This window comes from Notolabrus celidotus, chromosome 2, assembly GCF_009762535.1.
Source record: "Notolabrus celidotus isolate fNotCel1 chromosome 2, fNotCel1.pri, whole genome shotgun sequence".
Taxonomy (NCBI): domain Eukaryota; kingdom Metazoa; phylum Chordata; class Actinopteri; order Labriformes; family Labridae; genus Notolabrus; species Notolabrus celidotus.
This window is the reverse complement of record NC_048273.1, coordinates 18,201,771-18,225,390: the sequence shown is the minus strand read 5'-3', so window position 1 is coordinate 18,225,390 and position 23,620 is coordinate 18,201,771. Positions and strand designations below refer to the sequence as shown.

At 38.6% G+C, this 23,620-nt stretch overlaps 1 protein-coding gene across 1 annotated transcript; it reads left to right on the top strand.

The window, feature by feature from the left end:
* Nucleotides 1-431: 431 nt before the first annotated feature.
* si:dkey-21p1.3 (collagen alpha-1(I) chain) lies at nucleotides 432-22,530 on the top strand. The gene is made up of 61 exons (XM_034707760.1): nucleotides 432-480; nucleotides 1,496-1,615; nucleotides 1,974-2,012; nucleotides 2,177-2,230; nucleotides 2,352-2,405; nucleotides 3,092-3,199; nucleotides 3,303-3,356; nucleotides 3,516-3,569; nucleotides 3,680-3,724; nucleotides 3,958-4,011; nucleotides 4,170-4,214; nucleotides 4,331-4,384; nucleotides 4,467-4,511; nucleotides 4,599-4,652; nucleotides 5,540-5,584; nucleotides 5,695-5,748; nucleotides 5,837-5,881; nucleotides 6,185-6,238; nucleotides 6,323-6,430; nucleotides 6,524-6,577; nucleotides 6,679-6,732; nucleotides 7,089-7,133; nucleotides 7,221-7,274; nucleotides 7,536-7,580; nucleotides 7,753-7,806; nucleotides 8,854-8,907; nucleotides 8,995-9,048; nucleotides 9,279-9,332; nucleotides 11,006-11,059; nucleotides 11,157-11,201; nucleotides 11,327-11,371; nucleotides 11,985-12,092; nucleotides 13,373-13,426; nucleotides 13,771-13,824; nucleotides 13,939-13,992; nucleotides 14,122-14,229; nucleotides 14,451-14,504; nucleotides 14,594-14,701; nucleotides 15,155-15,205; nucleotides 15,604-15,657; nucleotides 15,783-15,836; nucleotides 15,957-16,010; nucleotides 16,177-16,281; nucleotides 16,382-16,435; nucleotides 16,572-16,625; nucleotides 16,849-16,902; nucleotides 16,984-17,037; nucleotides 17,119-17,172; nucleotides 17,272-17,325; nucleotides 17,410-17,463; nucleotides 17,707-17,760; nucleotides 17,844-17,897; nucleotides 17,976-18,029; nucleotides 18,117-18,134; nucleotides 18,440-18,502; nucleotides 18,650-18,835; nucleotides 18,998-19,121; nucleotides 19,211-19,317; nucleotides 19,800-19,880; nucleotides 19,965-20,171; nucleotides 22,218-22,530. Exons 2-61 carry the CDS (start codon nucleotides 1,511-1,513, stop codon nucleotides 22,368-22,370), a joined length of 4,020 nt encoding a protein of 1,339 aa, XP_034563651.1. The 5' UTR covers nucleotides 432-480; nucleotides 1,496-1,510; the 3' UTR covers nucleotides 22,371-22,530.
* The last annotated feature ends 1,090 nt before the right edge of the window (nucleotides 22,531-23,620 follow it).

Sequence of the window (23,620 nt, the reverse complement as noted above, 5' to 3'; positions counted from 1 at the left end):
GAGTTAGCAGGGAGCTGATCTGATGTCTGTGTAAATATTAGCACCAAAAGCCATGCATCTTAGTGTGTATTTGTTTGTGGGTCTATGCCAGTATGTGGAAAGGGCTTATTTATTATCTTCAGTGAAAGTCTCCTTCGTTTGGCTATTCTGTGGTAGTGTAAACCTTGGCTGTGAAATCTAGTACTTACAAAAAAACCTTATTGTCCTGATATCACAAAAATGTAACTCTCTGTGAATCAGAATTAAAATATACTCTATCCAAGATTTCTTAATTCCTGCTCAAGTTTCAACACTATCATGGGAATCATATTTAACCACTACCCATTAAGTTTTACCTTTTTTCTTTTTTTATGGAATTACTGTACATGAATTTAATATTTGTCTAATGATTGCAGGATTAACTGTTTCACCTCACCTTTTGTGCAGGGGTTGCAGGGTTCACCTGGGCAAACAGGACCATCAGGATCTAAAGGAGACAAAGTAAGTATTAAACTAAGTTTAAATCAAGAAATCATTCTTGTTTTTCTCAGAAATAAATGGAGTGTTATTTTGCTAAACAGATAGTGTCACACCTCAGGGCCACATTTGCAGCCCTAAGCAGATTGAAAACGCTTTGAGAATGGTTTCATTAAGTCATTTGGCTACAGTTCAAATTTAATTTACAGAATATCCTCACCTCATATATGTGATTTTTAAGTGTGTCAGAACTAGCATGTGAGAGGCAATGTTGAAAGCTAGATAATGTGCTGGTCAAACGGTTGGAATAGCTAAAAGTAAGAGCTAAGTGTTTACAATATCTTATAATTCACAGTGATGTAAGACCTAAGAGAGAGAGAGGGAGAAAGAGACAGCTTGCCTCAAGCGACCTTAATGAAATAATTGTTAGCAGCTGGTCCACCAAACAAGAGGTTAAATATAAGTGACTGTTAGCCTGACTTTGACATGTTTTGCAGGAATATAACTTCAATCTCAAGCTGAATTGCTTGTGCCACCTGGAGGTTTAACCATAGGTTAGGAGAGGGGTTGATCTCTGATTAGACTGACTACATCAGATAAAGCTAACAAATTCAGCAGATTAGTTGAAGGTGTGAAACTGTGTGCTTTGCTAATGAGAACTAAAAAAATCTCTGCAAGACAAAGCCCATCTTTTTGGATCTTATACACAGTCTCCACTGCAGTAAGACCAAGATTATTTTCAAGATGTTAAAAGGTACATCAATGTTTAACAACTCTCATATGGCTTCAACTGTGAAGTAAAACAATATTTCCAAGAGTTCAAAAGGCAGTTTAGCTCATCCCAGGGAATACATTTCTGTGTGAGCTTTCATAGAGTTCTTCTGCCCCCTAGTGGACAAAACATTTAATACAGCCTTCAGATTTTAATTCAAGAGTCAGATTTTTATGTCAGTCAGTGTTGATGTAAATATAGATAATGTAACATTTAAATATAAATTATTTTTATTGCAATGAGATTGATTGTTTTCTGTCTTCTTAGGGTTATCAAGGTGTTATGGGAAGGACTGGGCGGACAGGATATCGGGGCCCTGTTGGTCCTCCTGGGATGCCTGCCATTGTTGTGTTCAAAACCTCTGAAGAAGAGTGGGAAATTTTTAAGGTATACTGCTGAACTGCATCAGTCACTCACTCATGTACTACATACTTTTTTGAATTTATGGTGACATTATGAATACATCTTTTGAGGAACAAGTAATAGTAAAACACGTTCAGAACATAGCAAAAAAACCCAACTAATAATAGAATGCTGCAGGTTGGACGAGAGTCACATATTTCTATTACACTGAGTAGAATTTATCAAATCAAAAACTCAAATAAAGTTTCAATAACTACTATTTCAAATTTGAATGCATATTTTATCACAGAGTCCTTTTTTTGTGATATATTCTGATGTTTAAGTCATTGTGCTGGATGTTTAGGTTCACCTAATAATATAATATTTTGTCATATCCTCCCAGAAAAAGAAGATCTACAAAAAGCTGGTTTCTTCTTGGCCGGTAGGGGCTTGTTAAAAAAAAAGATGCAGTTCTTTTCACTTCATGTATATGCTGTAATTCAACACACTCCAACAAGTTGTAGAGTCTGATGAAAAATCAACAGACATGTATACATTGAGAAATTGGTGTAAATGATCATCAAGACCTTGTTTTATAATGTGCAGAAACGTAAGGGGAAACCTGGGCCTCCTGGACCCCTCGGAGATGATGGACCAATTGTAAGTAGTCAAAAGAGTCATGAATAATGAAATAAAGTTTGAACAGCTAACCGCCCAATACCATGATGATATCAAACAGGGAGAGATTGTAAGTAACCTTGTGGGTAACTTCATATTCAAGGGACCACCTGGAATTACTGGGAAGCAAGGACGAAAAGGGGTCCAAGGGAAAACCGTAGGTGTCTCCACTTTAACAGCAGATTTTCTGTGATGATGTTTTACTTGCTAGTTAATGGGCTGAACTCACACCACTGTCATTAACTTTTTTGATAAAACGTTTTAGTGCAATTATTCTACTTAACCATCAGACTTTCACCAAAATTATGCCTTCCACTGAAAATGTAGTACGTTTCGGGATCAAAGACATTGAGTATGTTTTACAACATAAAGTTAGAGACAATGATACGCAAACATCACAAGCTGGATGCTATGGTGTTGCCAAGTAGCTGGTAGAGAGTTATAAGTAGTTACCAGTGTGATATCTGATGAGGGCTGTTAGGGTTTTTCAGTGTTTCCTGGTTTTCCAGACCCCTTTCTGTTGTATAATGAAATAGTTGTAGTGGATTGGTGCTCAATTTATTTGGTGACAACTATCAGAGTTCTTGGTGGAAGCAAGGGTACTTAATGGTTTCAGGGAATTACCATGTAGGTCAGTATGCATCAAGAAATCCAAAAATAGGTAAATATAATCTGTCTGACTAAACTCCAGCTAGAGTTTCATGACGTGTTTTTCCAACAGCAAGAACAATAATTAAAACAAAATAAATTCTATTCAATACAGTTCAATGAACTGATTCAGTACTGAGAAGTATGTTATCCTGAGATCAGACAAACTGCTTTACATAGTGTGTTGTATTTAAGGGCAGTCCTGGACCACAGGGTATCCCAGGTCCCGAAGGGAGACCTGGAGGAGATGGGACACCAGGACAGAACTCAGATCCAGGCCATCCAGGCTTTCCAGGAGAACAGGTAAACCTATTGTCAAAGCTAGGCTCTCATACAGGTGTTCTATATCTTTATGGTGGTGGCCCTTTTCCATGTTAATAACAACACTTGTTACTTGTCCTCATAGGGCCCCAAAGGATACAGAGGAGAGAAGGGCAGCAAAGGGGAGCTGGGTGAGTGGGTAAGAGTTGTTTGGATTTCTAATACCTGTGTATTTGTATCTATCTATTTTCCTGTGTAAGCAACCACAAAGGTCCACTTTTTTAAAGTTGTCACCATCAAATCAGACCGGAGCATTTTATTAAAGGTGAAGGGTATTGAAGTGTCACTTTGTCTTTAGGGTTATCAAGGGGAGTCTGGGCCACAGGGAAACAGAGGACAAAAAGGAGACACGGTCAGATTCTGCATTTAACACACAAACACACAAACAAAGACACCCAATTATACCTTCAACAGGAGTAGATGGAAAGTTAATGTGATTCTAATTCATGTTGCTGTAAACAGGGAAACAAAGGCGTCAATGGAGTAGTTGGTGTCCATGGCTATATAGTAAGTATGGACGACTTTTCAGTCTAATGGCACACCTTTCTGTGAACCAGTTATTATTATAAGATAATTTTACGGTTCAAATTCAAATACAAATGTTCTTTTATGGTTTCATTGTTACTTTCTTTGGCTGCTGTATTGATCCCTGAAAGACAGTAACATGTCAAACTAATGCCCACATTTATTGAGAGTGAATTTCTACTACAACTCAACATTAAACTGCTCTGTATTTACAGGGAATACCTGGAGCAAGAGGTCCTTCTGGTTTTCCAGGACCTCCAGGATCTCTGGTAAGATTGAGATGACTCACTTAGTGACAGTAACCATAAACCATGAAAAACATAATGCCTGGTTATATACATATCATCTGTTTTGATCATCAAGCCCACATCTCTTTTTTTTATAGTGACACTGATTTTCTTCTTTGATAATGTTTTTTTTCTTTCAGGGGGAGATTGGAGCTCTGGGCTTTGGTGGACCACCAGGCCCTCCTGTAAGTTTATCAACGTAATATACGAAGGCAGTCAATATAACATTGCTGAAGCTAGGATGGATTAAATAATAAGCTGCTCTTGATATTAGATGATTATCATTCTGTCCCATGCTCAGGGGAAAATGGGCCCCATTGGACTAAAAGGTGTCTTAGGAGTTAGAGGACCTCCGGTAAGTTGACAGCTCAGTTGATAAAGGTTTTCCCCAAACTGACTCTTAGGAACATATTTGTAAAACAATCTTATACAATCAGGGACATCAAGGTGAACATGGTGCTAGAGGAGCTGCAGGACCATTGGTGAGAAGATACTTTTTGACCCCAAGATAAAATGAGAAGTTCATGACATTTACTTCAAAATGTCTTTATATTCCCATATTGTTTCAGGGAGAGCCTGGACCTAATGGATTGGTGGGGTTTCCAGGGGTCCGCGGCCCTCAGGTATAAAAAAAAAACCTTGAGACAGAAATGTAAACTGTGGGGGGCACCTGTAGCCTAGTGGTTATGTCTTGTCCTTGATCTTGTATGCGTAGACTTTCTCGCATGTCATTCCCCACTCTCTCTGCTTGATTTTTGACTCTATGCACTGTCCCAGCCCTCTAATAAAGGTGCAAAAAACCCAGAAATCAATCTTTGAAAAAAAGTATTCTATGCAGCCTATAAGGGCAAACCATGTGATCATACTGAAAAATCTGTCTGCAATTGGTCAAAAGGAAATTGTTGTTATAAGTCTGTTTGCATCAAAAGCCCTTTGAGGGACACGTGTTGCAAATTAGCATTAGCTACAAGCATAATGATACTTGCATATTATCCATATTTATTACACAGCTGGCTTAGGTACTTGATTGTGATTGGTCGTTACATAGCAACATTTTATAACAATGGTCTACTATTTCTTAATAGCGGACCATTGCTATGAAGAACATGCTGTAGTTAGGGCTCTGGCTCTAATCACAATATCTGGGGGACTAACTGTAGTCACATCAACGCACAGATAAAAGTATGGAAAATTTGACATTGGTTTATTTACGGTGGGAAAACCAAGAAAAGGCAGGGGGGGTTAAAGACACAGAAAGTATACTATGATATAGAAATCCACAAAACTGAAGATGACACCAGAAGAAAACGCTTAGCAGAGAACTGTATGGGATACGATGATTTTTAAGGAACGACAAATGGAAAAGAAAGGGTCAAAGACAGATGAGGCAGAAAATCTAAACATAAATCAGGTGTTGTATTGTTCAGTGTTAAGACCCTTCAGTCTTGTCTCATGAAGAAAAAAAGTTGGCAATGAAGCTAACAATTTTATATATTGTATTTCCCCACAGGGAAACCCAGGACCAGGTGGACCTGCAGGTCCCAAAGGTGACCCTGTGAGTACATAAAAAGACAAAAAATAGAAACAAAAGTTGAAATTGCAGTAGTGCATTGCATATTTTTGGGGAGGGGGTAGCCCAGTTGTCTTGATTGTATGTTTCATCAGGGTGCTCCAGGAGATGAAGGGGAAATAGGGGAACCTGGACCACCTGGACTTAATGTAAGAAAACGAGGATATGAATGTCAGTGTGCTTTAGTGAGTGAATCATGTTGAAGCTTGATGTAATGTTTTTACCCTCTCATTTCAGGCAGCCAATGGGAATCCAGGAAAGTCTGGACCCTCAGGTGACCCAGTAAGATTACTTAAAGCAATTTCAATACTGGTTGCAGCCTAAATTTTTACAAATTTATAACACTATATTCAGTGATCTTAATCATATCAAGTGATTATACCAGACCAGCCATTTAATTCCTAAATTTGGGGATGTTTTCCATTTTTTTGCGTGTGTGTGTGTGTGTGTGCGTGCGTGCGTGCGTGCGTGCGTGCATGCGTGCGTGCGTGCATGCTTGTGTGTGTGTGTGTGTGTGTGTGTGTGTGTGTGTGTGTGTGTGTGTGTGTGTGTGTGTGTGTGTGTGTGTGTGTGTGTGTCTACCAGGGAGCTAAAGCAAAGCGTGGCGAGAAAGGCGATTTAGGCTTTAAAGGAGACCTGGTGAGTTCAGTTCTTTCTGTCTGTATAGTTTATCAATGTATTGACCTGATAATTGATTCAGTCATCTTGTTGGGTTGTACACAGGGACCACCAGGGCCTCAAGGTAAAAAAGGACATAAGGGGCGCCGAGGTCCATTGGGACTTGAGGGACATGGAGGACCACCGGGGCCATCAGGACCTCTTGGACCCAGTGTGAGTGAAATAAAAAAATAAGAGAGTGACCAAATCTCACCAAAGTGTCTGTGATGATCATATTTTGTATAAAACATGCCCTGATTGTTGCAGGGGCTTGATGGCATCATGGGGGAGCAAGGGAAGCAAGGAAAAGATGGGCTCAAGGTGGGTTTTATGAAAGCTAAATAAAGCAAGTGTCATTTTTCTTTTGAAAAATTGTGTGTAAATGAACCAGTGTGCATGCATGAATATTTGTGTTTTTGTAGGGTGATAGAGGGCCAAACGGTGTAAAAGGAGTTCCTGGACCTCGAGGCGAGAGGGTTGGTTGAATGCTTAATTTTTTTAATATTCTTGCGAAATGTCAATATATATCATTCAGATCATTCAGATAAATAGAGCACTAACCTTGCACTCATTGGCCACTGATTTTATCGGATTGAAGGGAAAGATGTGGTCATATTCCAGACATACAAAACTGTAAAATGCACTGATACAAAAATACACTTGTGTTCAAAATACTGATGATACACCTAATTCACCCCAGGTGTCAGTATATCCTTTTACAAGTGATAGTGAATGACTGAAGCATTTGGTTGCTTATTTTGTAGGCGTTTGAAAAATGTTCTACAACAGATGAGTGTGTCCTAATCAGCTTTGATCATTTTTTATCTCTAAGGGTCGAGAAGGCCGAGCTGGATTTTCTGGATTGCCAGGTCCTTTAGTGAGTAAGACTGAGTGTTGATTATTCTATATGTGGGTCAATGTGCTAAATCCAAACTACTGATGATGGGTTTTTTTATCCCTGCAGGGAGAAATGGGAAAATCTGGAGAGAGGGGACATGAAGGAGAACCTGGTATTAAGGTTCCTATTTAAATTGAATCCTTTTAAATTGAATGTCTCTTAAATGTCTCTTTACAGCAGTGTCAGCACTTTGTAGGTTATACAACTCTTCATGACACTTATGGTGAAATGATCCTGAATAAAAATGTTTAATACCAATTTCTAACTGTATTAATACAGCTATCATTGAAGTCTATCCCAGATGAATATGTTCTTGCACTTTATAGTAATATCTGTAAAACTGTAAATGTAGATCAAGTGAGACCATGCGTTTTCATGCAGGGGATACCTGGAGTTGTTGGGGTGACTGGACCCAAAGGCCTGAAGGTAATCTGAAACACTGTGAAATGATCTCAATGTCATTCACAATGCTCAGAATATTAACCTTTGTTGATTTGTTTTTCTTTCTGTGAAATGTATGTAACCTTTTGATCAAAATAGGATGATGGATTTTTAAAGTTAGTTGAACCTGTTCAAACAACTCTTTGCATCATTTTAGGGATTTAAAGGTCTTTTAGGCAACAGAGGACAGGATGGGCCTCCTGGAGCCCGGGTAAGACCAACCAACAAGCACAGTAACATTTCTGTCATTGGATATTTATGCCACTCTCCAATCAACACCCTAAACAGTGTATAAACTCTGTTTCTGTAAATGTCCCTTTGCCACCTATCGAAAATAAGCCTTGCTACTTGAATTTGTGTAAGACAGACGTTTTTTTCCTAACTCCTTGAAGACCAGTGGTGGACAGTAGCAAAGTAAATGTACTTGAGTACTGTTCTTGTACATGTACATGATTACATTTTTTGAGTATCTATACTTTACTTGAGTATTATTTTGGGGGGAACTTATTACTTTTACTCCATTACATTCAAAAGACAATTATTGTACTTTTTACTCCACTACATTTCTATCAATGCTCTAGTTACTCACTACTTTTGCTTTGAAGTCATCTCATGAATCATCTCTGTCCAACCTGAGAAAGCGTGTTGAGCTAAGTAATATTTGTTTAATTCCAGATGAACATTTCAAACTAAGTTGTCTGTGCTTGGAACAACTTAGTTCCTGTTTTTATTCCATGGTATAGATTTTAGAGATTTCAAGTAATGGTTTCTAGATAAACATAATGTAAGGGAATGTACTTCTGTGTATTCTTGCCTGCACTCATGCTTTCTGAAAATACAACGTTTTTAATTTTTTAAGAAGTACTTTGAATACTTAAGTATTTTTAAAAGCAAGTACTTCAGTACTTTAACTCAAGTAATAATTTGACTGAACAACTTTCACTTGTATTGGAGTAATATTTGACCTGGAGTGTCCATACTTTGACTTAAGTAATGAAGCTATGTACTTTGTCCACCACTGTTGAAGACACATCCTAAATTATGTTTTTAACCATGGGATTTATTTTCATGAAGATACCTAGAAATTAACTAAGTATATAACATAATTTGGAAAACCAGTCAACAACCTACAGTTTACACCCCTTAGTCTAAATTCAGCAGGTTATTCACTCTCAGACACCTAACTCATCAGTGGCACAACTATTGTAGTAAACGGCATAGTAAAAGACATGTGAAATGAATGTCACCTTTTTATCAGGGACTTAATGGTGAAAATGGAATGAATGGGGATACTGGACCTTCAGGACTGAATGTGAGTTTGACCCTCTGTAATAAACAATGAACCAGTAAACTTACCTCAACTAGAGTGTCACAAAATTAAACTAAATATTGTCCAAAGGGCTTGCCCGGAAAGACCGGAGCTTCTGGTCTCCAAGGACCTGTGGGAAATAATGTGAGTGTAAATCACCCTTGTTTGAGATATTTTTTTTACTAAACAAATGATCATAACATGTAGATTATAAATACAAGGACATATGGGCTTACAGTTTTATATGCCTTTAAAATGTAGTACTGTAGCCATTTGACATTAGTGAATGTTACTCAACATGTCACATCATATGACTAAGTGGTGATGATTGAATGTGTTAATTCAAATATTTGAACATTTATGTCAACCAACAGGGAGAAGCTGGCAGCAGAGGAATAAAGGGTTCAATAGCAAAGCCAGGAGAGAGAGTGAGTTACAAAACTGCTTTCTGGTTTTGTTTAGATAGCTAAACACAAAAGGGGTGAAAATCCATGGTATGTCACGAAACAATAGGATACAAAAGGATACATAAGGATACAATACAATGGATACAATAGGATCAAATATATTATGATACCATACCATACCATACCATACCATACCATACAAAACCATAGGATATCATACCATACCATACCATACCATACCATACCATACAAAACCATACCGTACCATGCAATACCATACCATACATTACCATACCATTCAAAACCATACCATACCATACCATACCATACCATACCATACCATACCATACCATACAAAACCATACCACACCATACCATACCATACCATACCATACCATACCAAACCATGCCATACCATACAAAACCATACCACACCATACCATCCCATACCATACCACACCACACCATACCATACCATACCATACCATACTATACCATACCATACCATACCATACCATACCATACCATACCAAACCATGCCATACCATACAAAACCATACCACACCATACCATCCCATACCATACCACACCACACCATACCATACCATACCATACCATACCATACTATACCATACCATACCATACCATACCATACCATACCAAACCATGCCATACCATACAAAACCATACCACACCATACCATACCATACTATACCACACCCTACCATGCCATGCCATACCATACCATACCATACCATACCATACCATACCATACAAAACCATACCATACCACACCCTACCATGCCATACCATACCATACCATACCATACAAAACCATACCACACCATACCATACCATACAATACCATACCATACAAAACCATACCATACCACACCCTACCATGCCATGCCATACCATACCATACCATACCATACCATACCATACCATACCACACCCTACCATGCCATACCATACCATACCATACCATACCATACCATACCATACCATACCATACCACACCCTACCATGCCATACCATACCACACCCTACCATACCATACCATACCATACCATACCATACCATACCACACCCTACCATGCCATACCATACAAAACCATACCACACCATACCATACCATACCATACCATACCATACCATACCATACCATACCATACCACACCCCTCATACCATACCATACCATACCACACCATACCATACCATACCATACCATATAAAACCATACCGTACCATATCATACTATACAAAACCATACTATACTGCGATTCTGCAATTTTTAAATTACAAGACAGTCATGTAATGATCATAAAAATATCTTATCAACTTAGGAGTACTGTCAAAATCTCCCTTAAAGGCAAATTTCAGGAGTAATGTCATCAGCGCCTCTACGAGGAATCATGAAACAAAGACACAGCAAGTCAAATTGGAAGGGAAACCCTATTTAATTTCAGGCCTCAAATACAATAATTGTATTGCATGAGCCAGAAAAGCCATACATTGCTCTACTGATATTTTATCCCAATGATACAAAACAATATAACAGAATACATGAAAATATTTATTAAGAAATATGAACTACCAAATAAGGATGACATGCTGACACAGTTATTTGGGGGGGGGGGGGTTAAAGTATCCATTTTGATGTAAAGATTAAAAGGTTCTTGGTTTCATTTAGGGAGTTAAAGGTCAAAAAGGCCCAGGTGGCTTTCCGGGAAGTGAAGGCTTAAAGGTATCCATTTATTCAACACTTCCAATTAGAAAATACATCAGCCACTGTTTTAAGGTGTACAGTATACATCTTACAACTGGAAACTTTTGTCTTGAAGGGTAAGAGAGGTGAGGAGGGACCAAGGGGGAAACAAGGCGGCCAAGTAAGTGAATAGTTTATGAAGTTGAGGATTAACTGCTAATATGTGTGTATATTACGTGTCATTGTACAAGTCATTTTTCAGAATGAAAAAGCAAAATTACTGACATAAGTCTCTCTGTACTCAAGGGTGAGAGAGGCATACCTGGTCCTCAGGGATACAGAGGGTCTACTGTAAGTGGTTCATTTAGTTTCTACCATGATATCATTCAACAAATCCTTAGAGGTGAAGATAAGATTAAAAACAAATAAAGGTGTCTTAATATAAAATGTAGATGAGCTTCAGTTTCTGTCATGCTTCTGATGTGTTTATGTCCGTATAGAATATCAAAACAGTCTCTAGACGTATCGCATGAATGAAGAGGTATAATAAGTTCTGCTTTTGGAGAGGCAGAGTTTGGTTATCTTCACAAACAGCCTTTTCAAAGATGCACTGCCTAATGGTGTCATCTGTTTATCTTCAGCTACCAGTCAGTCTTACACATACCCTCTAAATAGTATGTATGCTTTCATCATACAAACTGTGTTTGCTGTTCTTCAAAGAGCCTATTGGTGGCTACAGTGTTATGCCGATCTCACCTGACTCTGCATATCACCTATAAGAGTAAAATCAACACTGACTATAGATTGCAAGATTATTGTCCCCTCCTTTTGTGTCCAGGTTTGAGCACTATTTTCTTTTGTTTTCTTGATATACAAATGAAACTAAATGTGTATCAATATGGACACAAAATATCATGTTTTTGTTTTGTTTTTTCATAAATACCTTTTTTCTTTTTACATTCAGGGTGTCCATGGTAACATTGGACCATGGGGTGAGGTTGGTCCCCGTGGCCCTCCAGGTGACGAGGGGCAAGTAGGACCAGTTGGCCCCCTTGGAGTTACTGGTTACCCAGTGAGTTTTAACAATTTTATTCGTGAAATATGAAATAAGTCATTACCTGAGCACTTTTGGGTATTCTTTTTTTTGACTCATTACATATTTTTACATCTTTTCAGTGCTATCCTGCATAATAGCCCAGTTTTCTGAGTTCACCACTTGCCCAAAAAAAGTAGGCCAAACTACCAAAAAATGAAATTAACCAAACAAGGTTATAAAACAGTCCAAAATGACAAGACACTGAAATCTGCTTGTGTGTGTGTGCCTTTCATCGGAGACAGCAGCTGCTTTCTTTAAGAGGCTAAGTTCAGAGATTCAATCTGCTTACGTCATTTAACCACACAATGAGAAAGTATGATGCAGCCAAGGCTGGGCAAATCAAATCATATAATTCAACCTAGCAGCCGTGAAAAAGGTCAGATTTTATACAGAACTTAGTCTTGAGTATTATTCATTCACTGGCTGCTGGCTGGTCTCTTGGAAAAACTGCTGATTGAATCATGACATCATGAATAAACAGAAAATGTCTTTCTTTTCAGTTTTGCATGGCGCAAGAGCTTCCTCTTTGTGTTAGTCAGCAGACCAGGTCTGGTGGCAGGTTTGGTGTCAGGATGATGTTCCAGCCCGTGGTTTATGGAGCCCATCAGTGTCATACTGAGTTTATAGTTTATGATCCAACATCAGGAGGTTTTGATGACTTCACCATTATCAGTACACTCCCTCTTGTCAGGAGCCATTACTGAATCATCCTGACACCATGAAATTGTATTGGGTTTCTTATCTCTAAGGCAAATTATAAAATTTCTACATCATTATATTTCAACACTTCTCTTAGAGGAAACACTACATTTCACAAGTTTTTTCTATGCTGGTGATTTTTGACCGATTTGCCTGACGACTTCATAAATAGAAATGTGTGTTGGTGTAAACAGAGCAGAGCTGCCCATGCTGTCTGTGACAAAAACTTGAATCAATATTATGAAATGCATCATGACAAAATATTTCTGCTGCACAAAACCCGAAGAAGTGGGAAATAAAAATGGATGGAGTGAATTAGCATTATTCAAATGTAAAAAAAAATAAAGAAAACTGTTAAAAAGATTCTCAGAAACAAAAAATTAGTACGTTTTGAGGTAAAATAAGCTTTTTTATTCAAAGCATTAATGCTGTCAAGTTTGTTTTAAATGTCGTACATGTTTGGTAACATGTCCTCCTTCAGCACACTTTTAGGGTACGTTTGAGGGCAGCATCATGAAGTCCTTCATTCTTTGATGCTTATTTTCTCTACATTGAAGGGTAAAGATGGACCTCAAGGATCAGTTGGACCAGCAGGTGTCAAAGGAGAGAAGGTAGATGTTTTAGATAAAAGAAAGTCTATGACCATGTTTCAGGTATCTACACTTCTTTGTTAAGAAACCTGCCAGAAAGCAGCATGGGGGACCAGTTTGAATTAGCAGTGAAAGCTTGTTCCTTGCACAGAGGCTATAGTTCTCATCAGTCACAGGTTTCACTCTGGGCATCAACTCTCCTCTGCATGTCTTCCCCCACGTTTCCTGTCTCATTTCTGCTGACCTATTAATTCTAAAAAGGCAGCATGGTGATGGCATTTTCTGTGCAACTGTTTCAGAACCAATTCAGTTTTATGAATCATAACGGGGCTATTACTGTTTTTCTCCCTGTGTCTACTACTCAGGGACTGAGGGGAGTTTTGGGTCAAGAGGGAGCTGCTGGTCTCGATGGTGAGGAGGTAGATTGATTAGAATGTGTTTGCCACAGATTTACTTTTTCTTTCATTGACCTGGAAGCAAAGGCACTTGAATGCAGCTGTATGTTATGATTGATCATGTACTTTTATCTTCAGGGTCCAGTTGGACTGAGGGGACCTGGTGGTCCATCTGGACTTAAAGGCAAATCTGTGAGTAAACATCTGTTTGTACATTTTCTTTGATACATTGGTTGGCTGTTACTACTGTACATTATATTAGTCATCACCATATATTTATTAATCAAAACTTAAAAGGCGTTTACTGTAATTACATTTCAGGGGGACAAGGGGAACACTGGTCCTCCTGGACATAGAGGGCCAAAGGGGACTGAGGGCAACAGAGGCAGCCAAGGGCCAATGAACACAAAGGGTCCTCCAGGGAAACCGGTGAGTAGGAGTTGTAGAGATTAATAACTTAAGGAAAACTTCTTGCTAGTTTCTGCATGGATTTTTCCCCCTATAAATGACTTAAGTCTTATTTTAAGCAGCCTTGCTAAGCCTTGCATAAAATATTAATACAGACATCTATGACTCATAAGGATGTTCAGTTTAGTGCTGAACTGTGAAAGGAAATAGAAAATGCTTCCCTCTTTAATTCTCTTTTGCAGGGGTACAGGGGTGCACCAGGGGACAGAGGAAAACAAGGTGTTCTAGGGCTTAAGGTGAGTCATTTTGGTCATTCAGCAGCAAAGGTAAACCTGACCTACGATATTTTATTTAGAGTGTAAAATGTGTGATAATGCTGCCACAGGGTGAGCACGGCTCCAGAGGTCTATCAGGTGTACGTGGACGATTTGGACAAGTGGGCAAAACTGGGGCAGCAGGGGTTAAAGGCCAGAAGGGACTTCATGGACAAACTGTAAGTAACACAGTGAAGAAAAAAAAAACCATTTGTTAAGTCTTTCTGATGACAACTTATAAGGTATAGCTATAAATAGACTTATGAATCTTGATTAATTTGATGTCACAAAGTACATTTATATTTTATACATGAGGTAAGAATGTGTTATTTTATGCTAACTGACAAAACAAAACAAAACCATTTTGGCCTCCCTGCAGAGCTCAAAATGAGTCTTAACTTGGACCAGTTCCAAGTCAAACTGAAACTTTGTAAAGAAAGTTCAGTTGTAAAGTGTTATATTATCTTGCTTCCCTTTTCACTGTTTTATTGAGTGATATTCCACATTATTTCTATTGTCTCATGGGCCTTTCTTGTTGTCTGGGACACGTTTTTCAAATGAACTATGGAAGCTGTAATGTGTGGCATTGGTTTACTTGCTTCACACCTGCCCCTTATGCCTTCTCAATCCAGGGTCCCCCTGGCAGTATGGGTCCTCCTGGACAAATTGGACCTCCAACACCAGTATGTGTTATCAAACTTTGTAACGGTTGAATGTATTTATGACTATATTAATGATTTTGATTTATGATTATTCATGAGAAAATCCAAATCAGATTTTTATTGTATCTTTAAAGGGTGGTGTTTCATTACATAATTTATAATCTGGTTAATATCAAGGTGCTTATGTGCATCACACAACATGATGAAAATATGAGCAATGTGACATAAGCTAATTATTTTATATATTTATTTTTTAACTGAAGTATTAAATACCATATTTAATCTGTTTGTAAGATGATTTTTTGTGTATACATGATGGAAGGCCTAAACAAAAGGCTTTATTATTATACGTGTGCTTAATGATATTAATTTAATGCTTAAAAAATATGAATTTAGTTACAAATGTATTTATTTTTCAGAGTTTTCCAGGCAACATAGGGGTTGATGGTCAAGCTGGAACCCCTGGACCAAAGGTATAATGTACCGTTTATTCACCATGAAGTAGTGAAATGCTTCAGTGCTGTAATAGTGCTACAGGGATTCACTTCACAGGTTTCATGCTGTCTCTGCTTTTTGTTTTATGTTTTCTGAAACTCAGGGTAGTCATGGTGGGAAGGGAAAGCTTGGTCTTCCTGGCATCAGAGGAAACATGGTGGGATTTCATTACGTGTTTCAGCTAATGGGCATTAGGGATTCTGTCAAGCATATATAATGGTCTTAAAGGATGTAACCACTGTGACAGTGTTTCTGCGTATCTTTCCTAAATTTACAGGGAATCAAAGGTGAAATGGGTGGAAAAGGAGAGCCTGGGGCAGGAGGAACATTGGTGAGATGGGATGTTTCTCCTCACAAGTGTTGGGTTTGCAATATTTTTAGCTGTTGGAGTTAATTCATTTAGTATGATTCAATGGTGTGGCTTGGACTGAAATATTGTACTGTTCATTATTAAGGTTTTTCAGGAGGGTATCATTCATGTATGTGACTATTTTTAGGGGGCAGTGGGAAAGATGGGCCCCACTGGCAAAGGGGTCAAAGGTTCTGCTGGACCTGCTGGTCCTCCAGGTCTTCCAGGAGTTATAGGAAGTCAGGGGTCAAAGGTAGGAGGAAGCTTTGGGTGAGTTCAAATGAAAATAAAAAGCAGGAATGATAATAATAATTGAGCAAATGTGTGATAGTGGGCATAATGTCTTTGTAAAGGGAAAAAGTGCCCTGCCTGGAAGGAAAGGAAACAAAGGAGCGTGGGGAATTACTGTAAGTCTAACTTAGTATTTGACATTAATTTTAATTTACTTAACCGTACAAATGTGTCATGGAAGTTTTTGGTTTATGATTTTAAATGTTTTGCTTCATCTGTGCTTTAGTCTCATCAATGCACGTTTTTCTGTAGGGAACAGAAGGCCTGCCGGGTAAACCAGGACCTGCTGGAGGACCTGGCAAACCCGCAAGTATCCTCTTTGAAATCGAAATACACATACTGTATATACGTATAGTGATATATATCAACAAATCCATTACTGCTGCCTGAGGTCACGGCTCATTTCAAATACTGACATTAAATAGCATGCAAACCAGAAACCAAGCACCGGTTGAAACATAAACTGTGTTGTAGTTTTCAGTGAGGCATGTGCTGACAAATGTCTGTTGTCTTGCTGTCTTTTTCTCAGGGACTAAGTGGTTTGGATGGGTTACTGGGTGTTGAGGGTAATGAAGGAGACCCGGTAAGAAAAAGGTATGTCATTGCAAAAAATGTGTGTTCAGCATTTTAACTAACCCCCTCCTCTACACTGTTCATCTTTAAGGGTGACACTGGTTTCAGAGGAGCTCTTGGAACACCAGGAATACCTGGAAAAATGGTAAGCTCCAAAACAGACATGTATACCATGAGGGTTTTAGTTTTCCCACATATATGTTGTGATATTCATGTACTTTTATAGGGTACACTTGGATCTCCTGGGATCAGAGGGAACACAGGGTCACCAGGTTTTAAGGTAAAGTATGTCATTAATTTAAATTCTGTGAAACTTACATTCATTTAATCACTGTGCCATGAAAAGAGGTTTCTAACATGTTGCCCCATTGTTAATCAGGGTAAAACTGGACCCAAAGGAAAACAAGGGCCGCCCAAACCAATGGGGCCTAAGGTACTTAAGCTTTGTTCATCAGCTTGACGGTAAGATCAGGAATAGTTTTAAAGAACTCATTTTTTGGCATCATTGTCAATGCAGGGTATTCCAGGACTGAGAGGAGAGAAAGGCAAGTCTGGAACTACTGGTACAAAGGTAAAAGTCTGACACAAATGCAGGATACCTCTTCTTTGTCTTTTATTTGAAGTGTTTACATAATTTTATGTACTATTATATTTTAGTGTTCACATATTAAACATAATGTGCTGCCGTTGACCTAACCAGAGAATAATTATTTTGATATCTGTTCTTTTAAAGCGGTCATCTACAAAGGTCACTTGTAGGCTGCCCCAACGGATATTGAAGGAGTAGATTTATACCTTGTTCTTTCTCCTACAGGGTCTTACAGGTGACACAGGAAAACTGGGAACAATCGGACCACCTGGGCTAAAGGCAGGCTGATCTTTATTGAAATATATAATCATTTACATTTTTTTATGAGTTATTGATCTACCATATTTTTATTCTTTTTTCAGGGGAATCCTAGTTTACAAGGGCTGAAAGGTCAGAGAGGTCCTAAAGGAAAGCAGGTAATGTCTGTTTTGATTTTTGCTTGACTTTGTTTCAAACAGCAAGCAAGTTATTGATCAACTGACTGGTTTTCACAGGGGGATACTGGTCCTCGTGGTCCACAGGGGCAGAAAGGCTTCATTGGACTTCCTGTATGTTGCCTTGAAGTCCTTCAGTAGAAAAAGATAGCTCACTAAACCGTTCCACTGAGTTTATTTATTTTCTGCTCTTTGTTACAGGGCCAGGCTGGAAAGAAGGTGAGAGACTGCTTATTCATTCATTTCTGACTCATGCAGGTTTGTGGATCTCCCTGAATCTATTCTGGTGGCGGATTAAGGTGGGGTTTTTTTTAAATTAAAATAGTCATAAACATGTTTGCATAGTTATGATTTCTAGTCATTAAGAGAGCATCTTTGCAGACAGCTGATGTAGCCAGCTTTAAGTGATTTCTGTATTTATTCCTCCTCCTCATCTCTTTCATTATCTTGTTTGCAAACAGTGAGATAAGTCTTTGTGCAGAGACTTCTCAAGTCAGAGCCTGATTGTGTTTGTGTCTTTACAGGGGATGAAAGGTGTTCAAGGCAGGAGAGGACCAAAGGGAGTAAAAGGAGAGCTTGGACCTCCAGTAAGAAATGTTTTTTTCCACTAAGAAGAAAGAATGTTCAACCTAACCTGGAAACTTAACAGAATCATACTTAAGAGTTGGGATATATTTGACATTAAATACAGGGAGCTATGCTGTCTGCTTCAGGCAAAGTCACTTGTTTTACAGGGAAAACCTGGTGCACCAGGTAAGCGCAGGCCCACACAGAGGCTGGGATCTAAACCAGAGCCGAAATCAGGTCGAAGAAACAAGTTGAGACCTAAAACAAGGCCAAGTTCAAGATCTGATCTGAAAAACATGCCTACAACCACACCAACACGCAGCTCCCAGAAACAAAGCAAAGGACAACACAAAGTATGTACAACCTTTCTTCTCACATCATACACCATATTTACAAAATTACCCCTCTATTTTTTAAATTATGCTTCATATTCAAGAGTTGTATTGTGACTGATATTTGCTGACTGATTGTATGTTTAGTCTGATTAAATGACTAAATGACTGACTCCTCTGAAGCGGCCCAGGAGATGGTCTGAAGGAGACGACTCTGAGGAGTTGTTCAGCTGGCCTCAGGGAACCAAAGATGACCCTGCCACTTCCTGCTACGAGCTGGGACTCATACACCCACATCTGCCTGATGGTGAGGGTCTGAATATACTTGTATCCATGCTAGGATTCCAATGCTTTTTCGACAATATAGTGTTCAACAAATGAAGGCTTATCTTTCAGGTTACTTTTACATGGACCCCAACCAAGGCTGTCCCTACGATGCTGTGAGGGTTTTCTGTAACTTCACTGCTGGAGGATCAACCTGCATTGAGCCTTTACAGTCTCAGGTATACTCTTTTGCCAGCTAGTGTAAGATGTTAGTTTTCAGCTAGCCAGAGCAATAGAACAGGAAACCTTAAATCTCTTGTCTTTAACTACAAGAAAACCCCTATGTGAGCCTATATTTTCATAAAGAACAACATCCCTGGAGCTTTTTAACATGCGTTTCAGTCTGCTTGCTGATCTCTGAATACTGCAAATCAAAGTAACAGCCAACAGTCTTTCACCAGAGCAACTGCCAATGTATTCTTGCTCCATCTACAGCGTGATAAATGCACGCAGATAATGTACACAGTCACTATCTGTCAAAACGTGAATTCATACCAAGGTTGTGCAGGACAATATTGATGTGTTTCCTTGTGACAATCAAGCTCCAGTCAGTGTTTTTTTTTTTTTTTTTTTTACAAATGAATGCTCCCTTTTAGAACTGTTGAAAAAAAGATGGTACTAATGATACATTGCAAAATAAAAACAGCATTTTATTCTTCAGATTAAATTAAGTTGGGAGCCAGAAATGAAGTCATCGGAAACACCTGTCAAATGGAATAGTCAGCATTATGGTGGAAACAAGGTGAGAGTGTAACAACACAGAGCACATTTTACATCAGCAAGTCATTTCTACAATTTTGTGTGATATGATTTCTGTTTCTGACAGTTTGAGTATGCTGGCCTGGATGTCGTCCAGCTGAGGTTTCTTCGGTTGCACAGCCTCAAATCTTTTCAGCGCATGACTATCAGCTGCACAGGAAACTCCACCTTGCCTGGCGCATGTAATTTGTACAATAGGAGTATTCACCTTCTGGGAGACTCTGGCAAAGAAATATTATCACACCTTACCACTGTGTTCAGGAAAGGCTGTGAGGTAAGACTACACAATGACAGGGTTGTTCTCTAGCTGTAAATAGATTTACTAAATTAACACAAATACAGAAATGTGTTGAGAGCATCTTAAAGCTGCTGTTTTGGATTTTTTACTGTCAATTTTGGCGCCCCCTGTGGACAAAGATGTAATGATTTTATCCAGTACAGTACATGCCTAGGCTGAATTTTTCTGACAAAAGGTCTCATCCTGCTTAGTTTCAACAGTCAAATATATCACTCAATGTAAATAATTGCTATTGCAAAAGTTAAAAATACAAAACCTGCTTTACTGCGTGCTGTCAGCCATCTGGTGCGGCAGCCAGCAGCTCTCAGCAGTTACAGGTGTGAAAATAACAATATAAACATTTTTTAATCATGATCAATCAATCAATCAATCTTTATTTGTATAGCGCCAAATCACAACAAAAGTTATCTCAAGACGCTTTTACAAACATAGGAGGTCTAGACCACTCTATGTGAAATTATGAACAGAGACCCAACTTCAAGACAGGGTAAGACTCAGTCTGACCCCACCTTAATCCATCATGAGCATTGCACATCACAGTATTTAGCTAGTTACAGTGGCAAGGAAAAACTTCCTTTTAACAGGCAGAAACCTCAGGCAGAACCAGACTCATTTTAGACAACCATCATGCCTCAACCGAGTTGGGTCTGGAAAGAAAGATAGAGGGGAGTAAGAGAGAGAGGTGATAGTGATGAGACGAGTAGTAGAAGCTGTTGCCGCTGAAGTCCAGTAGGGGGGTATCAGCTGGAGTCCAGAACGTCCGCAGCAGGAGGACGTCTACGGCAGCTCAGAGGAATCTACGAGACAATGGAGCTCAGGGACTCCAGAAAGGTCTATGGTTAGTAACTTTAATGGGACAGGCAGAGTTAAAGTAAGTGATGAGGGGGTTGGGGGGATGGGGGTGAGCTAGGATCCCAGTGTGTCAGTGCGCCAGTTCCCCCGGCAGTCTAGGCCTATAGCAGCATAACAAAAGCTGGTCCAAGCCTGATCCAGCTCTAACTATAAGCTTTATCAAAAAGGAAAGTTTTAAGTCTACTCTTAAAAGTGGAGAGGGTGTCTGCCTCCCGGACCCTGACTGGTAGATGATTCCAAAGGACAGGGGCCTGGTAACTGAAGGTTCTACCTCCCATACTACTTTTAGAGATTTTAGGTACAACTAGCAAGCCTGCATGTTGTGAGCGTAGAGTTCTAGAGGGGTAATAGGGCATTATGAGCTCTTTAAGATACAAGGGTGCCTGATTTTTAAGGGCTTTGTAGGTTAAAAGAAGGATTTTAAATTCTATTCTACATTTTATTGGGAGCCAGTGAAGAGAAGTTAACACTGGAGAGATGTGCTCTCTCTTAGTTCTAGTCAATACTCGAGCTGCGGCGTTTTGAACTAGCTGAAGAGTCTTTAGAGACTTATTGGGGAAGCCTGATAAGAGGGAGTTACAGTAATCTAACCTGGAGGTAACAAATGCATGGACTAGTTTTTCTGTGTCTAAAGTGTCTAATTTTAGAAATATTGTGCAAGTGAAAATAGGCTGACTTTGAGATTTACTGAATTTGAGAGTTGAAGGATAAATCTTGATCAAATAGGACTCCTAGATTCCTGATGTGATGCAGACAGTACCCTTTGCTTTACTTCGCATTACTATCAATTTAAATTAGTTCTACATCTAATTAAAGCTCCTCACCAGAGCATTAGGAAATAATGTTAAAAAAAAAACAGATCAGCAGGCACATTAAACCATCCTGGTGTTATATTTTCAGATCAAAGTCAAAAGGAATACATACAAAATTCTGCAGAAATATGATTACATTAAACATTATCTGAAAATTACATCTTCTTCAGACATTGATGCTAAATGCTCCTCTTTATATCACCGATGTAATATGCGTATGGATAAATCACAGTTCTAATTTATCAATCCGTGAATCTCATCATTTCAAAATAAGCTGCAATGAAAGTGTTGAGTCACTGAACTATGTAACAGAGTACTTATGTCTTCTTCGTGTCTCTTCTGTCTGACTGTTTTGCAGTGGGAGATGGTTATGACGGTTCGGGGGAGCACAGAGCTACATCGAGGTGATATGGAGTTACTTCCTGTCAGGAATCTGGGTTTAGACACAAGGTCACTATCATCACTCATCCCTGAGATCACCTTTTCTTTGGGACCTCTTTGCTTCTTGTGACCCATGAGGGGGGTGTGTGTTTATGTGTGTGTGTGTGCCTGAAACCCTGTAAATATCTGTTTCATATAAATGAAGTTTGGATATATGGTATGTTTTTTTATTTATTGAATTGTTCTTTTCCCTGAGTGAATTGTTGTATTTCATCATATTGAGTATTATATAACTGGTTATTAAATGTGTTATGTAGCACCAGTGTTCCCGTTGACTCTTTAAGGCACAACAGACTCACTTCATCACAAAAAGGCCTTTTTATAAGAGAAAAGGCCTGCAGCCAGGCAAAGGTTGATATCGTATTGCATGGTGGTATTTATGATTTTTCATAAATGTATCTCTGTATCTTTGAGTTAATAGTATTTTCTACGGTGAAGTCATAAGACGAGTCAAATTAATGATGAGCACACACAGTAGCATTCATAACAAGTTAAAGCTCATTCAGAGTAATTCAGAGTGAATTTCTAAACAGTGTGCCTTTATTAACATATGCAGCATTAAAGATCTTATCAACTTATGGACCTTCGGTATAAAGATTTGATCATGCTCAAATAAATTATGTGCACATTGGATAAAATTTGCCTACATAATAAGTGATGACGTGTCCACATGCCTCTGTCTTTGGATGCTTAAAATGGTTGCTTGTGAGGTTTTACTACTTCCTCTTTTTCTGAAAGAGCTAAAGGTTTTGTTTAATTTTCTTACAATTCGTGGAAATGCTGAACTATATTTATTTCTCAAGGAAGAATGAATCACTGACAAGGCAAAACTTGCAATAGCCCCAGACTTTCATTGATAGTTTTTTAAAGTAATTGCTACTCAGGACATTATGGAAATATACTCTAGAAAAGTATCATATTAACTGGGATGATTAGGTTGGTCATATGAGCAGGGTCCCAGGATCAAAATGTTGTTTTAAGGATCATTTAAGTAATAATTTCATTTGAAATGGGGTGTATACCTGAAACTTGCTCATGTGTGTAATTCCAAGGGGAGAAGTAACTGATTACATTTACTCATGTTACTGTAATTGTTTAGCTTTTAAGTACTATGTAGCTTTTAAGTACATTTCAACTAAAGCATTCCTTGCTTTTGCTTGAGTAGACTAGTACTTTTACCTTACTTATTTTATAAAAGTAACTACTTGTGCTTCAGTATTTATTTGAGTCCTTGTTCCACCCTGTGCAATTCATTGTTTTTGTTGATCAATATGATTTAACCCTCTTGTTATGTTGTGGGTCAAATTGACCCTTTTTAAA

What these genes read in the sequence shown, in the direction of transcription:
- si:dkey-21p1.3 (XM_034707760.1), top strand. Translation starts at nt 1,511, where the DNA reads ATGGGAAGGACTGGGCGGACAGGATATCGGGGCCCTGTTGGTCCTCCT. An exon ending in AAGGGGTCCAAGGGAAAACC is followed by an intron (nt 2,406 to 3,091) that starts GTAGGTGTCTCC and finishes GTTGTATTTAAG; the next exon opens with GGCAGTCCTGGACCACAGGG. An exon ending in AAGGGGAGCTGGGTGAGTGG is followed by an intron (nt 3,357 to 3,515) that starts GTAAGAGTTGTT and finishes CTTTGTCTTTAG; the next exon opens with GGTTATCAAGGGGAGTCTGG.